Source organism: Nelusetta ayraudi, unplaced genomic scaffold (genome assembly GCF_046127955.1).
Source record: "Nelusetta ayraudi isolate G7.1 ecotype Tasmania unplaced genomic scaffold, CSIRO-AGI_Nayr_v1 ptg000011l, whole genome shotgun sequence".
In the NCBI taxonomy this organism is placed as follows: domain Eukaryota; kingdom Metazoa; phylum Chordata; class Actinopteri; order Tetraodontiformes; family Monacanthidae; genus Nelusetta; species Nelusetta ayraudi.
Window position 1 is genome coordinate 29,042,501 of NW_027466061.1, and position 5,000 is coordinate 29,047,500.

At 52.6% G+C, this 5,000-nt stretch overlaps 2 protein-coding genes across 3 annotated transcripts in view; one reads left to right on the top strand and one right to left on the bottom strand.

The window, feature by feature from the left end:
* nlrx1 (NLR family member X1) overlaps nt 1–1,130 on the bottom strand; it is a 12,730-nt gene extending 11,600 nt beyond the window's left edge. For both annotated transcript variants that reach the window (XM_076022509.1, XM_076022506.1), the window contains exon 1: nt 1,045–1,130. The gene's annotated coding sequence lies outside the window, so the exon portion shown is untranslated. The remainder of the gene's footprint in view (nt 1–1,044) is intronic.
* Nucleotides 1,131–3,157: 2,027 nt separating this feature from the next.
* LOC142884331 (rho GTPase-activating protein 26-like) overlaps nt 3,158–5,000 on the top strand; it is a gene marked incomplete at its 3' end in the record, with an annotated part of 16,023 nt that continues 14,180 nt past the window's right edge. The window contains exon 1 of the mRNA XM_076019843.1: nt 3,158–4,001. Coding sequence (XP_075875958.1) covers nt 3,848–4,001 — 154 coding nt within the window. The remainder of the gene's footprint in view (nt 4,002–5,000) is intronic.

Genomic DNA, 5,000 nt, shown 5'->3' on the forward strand with positions numbered 1-5,000 from the left:
TGGGTCGCCACTTCGAGCAGTAACGAGATTTTATTAAAACATACAAAAGACACAACTCAATGCAATCTCTAATTGATTATTTATTTTATTATTTTACCAATCGGATGCATTACTATATATAACAATACATATACATGTTGTATGTTTAGACATGTATATATAAATTATAATACATTTATATTATATTATGTATTGTATATACATATGATATTATTTATCACTTTTTTATTTTAAATGTTTTTTTTTTTATAGTAATTACTTTTATTTAATTAATGGAAGTAGTTATATTTAGAGACATTGCAAATGTGGAATAGTTTTTGCTGGTCGCGATTTCATGACCCCGACGAGGTTTGTCCTAGTGGTGTAGCCGTAGGTAGCGCCGGACAACGCTGCCGCTAACACGAATTGACTGCGGCAGTCGCAGCCCACAGCGATGAAATGAGGCTATAAGAAGCACCAACCACAACACATGACCGCAGCTTTCGGGTGAAATATACGTCATGACGTCATTGCGATGACGCAACAATGTCCTTAAACGCTAACTCTCGTATTTCCCCGGGAATTTCGGCGCAGTCGTTGCGCCGTTCAGCCCACGATAAGTTTGTCCCAGTGGTGTAGCCGTAGCTAGCTAGTGGGGTAGCTAGCGCCAGACGTGGCTAACCCTGTGGCTAATGCTAACGCTGACGGTGAAACGAAGCTGTCAGAAAGACAAAGCACAGCACACGACGTCAGTTTTTGTGGGTTAAATATTCACAATGACGTCACTGCGATGGTGGAAGTTGTCGAAGCGCGCGAGCAACCATCGCAACGACGACGGAAAGAAAAGCGACAAACTGCGGCGTCCCTGAAGTCAGACTGAAGTTCCCCGCGCGGCTGCGAAAGTGAAACTGAACAGTAAATCCCTGCTCGGTGACTTTGTGAACGTCAACACGTCGCGTGCAAACGGCTCGAGGACGGGACGACAGTTGTGAAGTCTGTCATGGGAGTGCAATGTATGAATCACAGTCGTCTCGCCGCGAGGAGGAGCATCGATCGAGCACCTACCAGAGTCCCGCAGAGTCCCGCTGGGATTGGAGAAGTGCACCGGGGTCCGCGCGGCTCCAGTCAGCACAGTCAGCTGCACTGAGGGACACTCGGGGGGGGGGGAGACTCCCGGCACGCCCCCCACAGCCGCCCTTAAAAATAAATAAATTAATAAATGTTTATTTTTTAATGTTTTCCCTGACGGTGGCGCTGTGTTTAAGTTCGCCCCCAAAACAAAGCCACATCACTGCGTTACAGTTACAGTTACAGTTACATTATGCTGCGGGTGCATCAAGCAGGTCAACAAAAGAAGCCCTTAAATTCCCAATATGAACTCTATTGCTGATGACTGCGATGAACTTTATTGACATTGACCGGTATTTCCTCTCCAGAGTCCAGCTCCACGCATCGCAGCGGTTCCGGGCAGGTTCACGGTTGGTTCTGAAGTCCGGAAGAACTCGCAGAAACCACTGGACGTCATTGCTCCTCTGAAGATCCAGAGCGACAGCGCCACCTATATTTAATATTCACGTCTCTCTTTTCATGGAGTTGAAAGAGAAAACGACTTTTCACTGCCTGAGTGTCAAAATAATAAAACTACTGTGACGTTGGTGTGGCGTCCATAACCAGACACTGGTACTGGGTTAGCAGCAGGGTTGATAACACACACACACACACCCTCTTGAAGGGACAGTAACACAAACGCCGTCAAACAGTGAAACACCAGCTGGAATCCAGTGTTTGCTGTCATAGAAACCACTGCAGCGACAGCGGCAAGGCTAGGACGTAGCTTAGCCCAGCGGCTAAATCACCCGACACACACCCGCCTGGTGCTGCCGGATGGAAAGCAGTGAGTGAGGGGAACCACCGCAGTCCAACAGCAGCGCCTGTGAAGGGAAAGGAACCCAACCAATGAGACGCTCAGGCAGGCGGAGAGAGAACCAACAACAAACAGAGACGTTAGAACTTTTAGTCTGGCTAAGAAGTTCTGCAGCAGGAAGGCTCCGGTTGCAGTGTTCACCACATCTGTATCAGTATCTGCACATCTGGAAGGTATTAGGATAGAAACTGCCTCCATGCTGCTGTTGTTGAACTGTTGGAGAACCAATGGTGATGTTAGGGTCGGGTCGGGCTCACTGCCCCTGGTGCTGATGGGTTGGGTCGGGTAGGGTCGGGTCAGGTCGGGCTCACAGGGTCGGGTTGGGTCGGGTCGGGCTGGGTTCACTGCCCCTGGTGCTGATGGGTTAGGGTCGGGTCGGGTCGGGCCGGGCTCACTGCCCCTGGTGCTGATGGTCTCCACTGGTTCTACAGACCTGCAGGAGAGCTCAGCAGCGACTGACTGCATGAAGGAGGGTTGACACGAGGACATGATGTCTGTGGACAGTGACCAGCAGCAGGAGTCAGAGAAGCAACAATGTAGACACACAGCTGACCTGCTGATTGGCTGCCAGAGGGGGAGGGGGAGGGGGGGGGTTGCCACAAAGGTCACTGAAATACTGACAGAAGCAGTAATGAATAAAAATGAGGGGAAATGAATGAAAATCTTGAGTATTTATTTTTACTGGCTTCACTTTAGTTACAGAACAAACAAACAAACAAACAAACAAACAACAACAACAACAACAACAACAACAACAACAACAACAACAACAACAACAAAAGAAGAAGAAGAATCCTCGCGGACCAACAGAATCGTCCGGAAACAGCCCCGCCAGAGTGAGACCTCTTGTATTCCTGCCACCCATCTCTGATCCTGCCTCGCCATTGGCTGGTGTGTCAGGTTTTACTCTTGGCTCGTGACTTTTATATTTAATCTGATTAAATCTTGATGTCCTCGATCCTGCTGGATTATTGTTTACTGGCTAAACTTTGATTTAGAAAAAACAACAGCAGCAGAAGAAGAAGAAGAAGAAGAAGAAGAAGAAGAAGAAGAAGAAGAAGAAGAAGAAGAAGAAGAATCCTCGCGGATTAACAGAATCTTCTGGAAACAGCCGCCAGAGTGAGACCTCCTGCTGTGGCCGTGCCTCCCATCTGCGATCCAGCCTCGCTATTGGCCGGTGTGTCCCGCCCTCCCCCCGGGCCGCGGGGCTCCGGGCCTCCTGATTGGAGGAGACGAGCCGTCCGTCAGGCTCCAGCCCGCCTCCCCGCCCTCCTCCCCGGCAGAGCAGCAGGGTCGCGACGCTACGCGGAGCACCGAGCCACCGAGCGACCAACGGGCGGACCGACTGTCGGAGCCTCTCGGCAACACAAACCTTCCAAACCCGTCTAGGCAGGACCGGACTCGGCTCGGCTCGGCTCGGCTCGGCTCGTTTCGGCTCGGCTCGGCTCGGCTCCCCTGGTTCCTCCTCGGCCGCGATGACTCGGCCGAGTGGCGGAAGGCCGAGGCCGGTGGATCGAAGCCGCGTTTAATCCCAGCAGAGGCTGCTGCTGCTGCTGCTGCTGCTGCTGCTCCACCTCCGCCTCATTCTGCTGCTGCTGCTGCTGCTGCTGCCGCTGCGTGACTGGGATGTGAAAACTTGCCGGTACTTTCTGGATTGTTGCTTCTCCTGGAGGAGCAGCAGCTGATGAAGTTGGACTGTTGCGCTGCTTGTTTCCCCACCGAAGTCTTTCAAGGCTCTAATTGGATTTATCACCTCCTCCTCCTCCTCCGCCAGAGCACTCCGCTTCACTTCCAGCAGCTCCCTGCTTCCTGCTGCTCCACCTGCTCCTCCTCCTCCTCCTCCTCCCCCTCTGCCAAAACACTCCATCACTTCGAGCAGCAGCTTCCTGCTCCTGCTGCTTTTACCCTCACTTCTTCCTGCTCCTCCCCCACCTCCTGCTGAGGATGGGCCTCCCTGCCCTGGAGTTCAGTGAGTGCTACCTGGACGGCCCTCACTTCCGGGAGCGTCTGCGCTCCCACGAGGAGGAGCTGGACAAGACCAGCAAGTTCATCAAGGAGCTGCTGAAGGACGGCAAGGCTCTGATCCAGGCCCTCAGGGGTGAGTCCAAGAGTGAGAGAGAGTGATCCAGGCCCTCAGGGGTGAGTGAGAGAGTGATCCAGGCCCTCAGGGGTGAGTGAGAGAGAGTGATCCAGACCCTCAGGGGTGAGTCTGAGAGTGAGAGAGAGTGATCCAGGCCCTCAGGGATGAGTCCAAGAGTGAGAGAGAGTGATCCAGGCCCTCAGGGGTGAGTCTGAGAGTGAGAGAGTGATCCAGGCCCTCAGGGGCGAGTGAGAGAGAGTGATCCAGCCCCTCAGGGGTGAGTCTGAGAGTGAGAGAGAGTGATCCAGGGCCTCAGGGATGAGTGAGAGAGAGTGATCCAGACCCTCAGGGGTGAGTCTGAGAGTGAGAGAGTGATCCAGGCCCTCAGGGGTGAGTCCAAGAGTGAGAGAGAGAGTGATCCAGGCCCTCAGGGGCGAGTGAGAGAGAGTGATCCAGGCCCTCAGGAGTGTGTGTGTGTGTGTGTGTGTGTGTGTGTGTGTGTGTGTGTGTGTGTGTGTGTGTGTGTGTGTGTGTCACCTGTTAAACTGTGACTTGCTGCTTGCTTACTAAGTGGTTGCGATCGGCCAATGACTGATGAGATGAAGCAGGAAGTTCTCGACCAGGAGGTCACGACCCCAAACAGGGAACTTCCTGTTCTGTTTTGTTATTTCCTGCATCACCTCACCTCACATCACCTCACACACCGTCAGTGTTCTGGCCACTCCCCCCCCCGCCCCTTGTGTGTTCTGGACTTGGAGAGAACAACAACTGGAAACATCAGGAGCAGTGATGAGGCCTTCAATGGTTAACACAGTGGGAGGAACCAGTTTGGACCAGTTTGGTCCAGTTTAACGGGGTTGACCGGTGGGAGGAACCAGTTTGGACCAGTTTGGACCAGTTTAACTGGGTTGAATGGTCGTCCGCTGGGTTCAAGTTTGAAGATTCAAGAACCTCCTCCTCTTTCCCCTCCTACTCCCTCTCCCTCTTCTCCTCCACTTCCTCCTCCTCCCTGTCCTC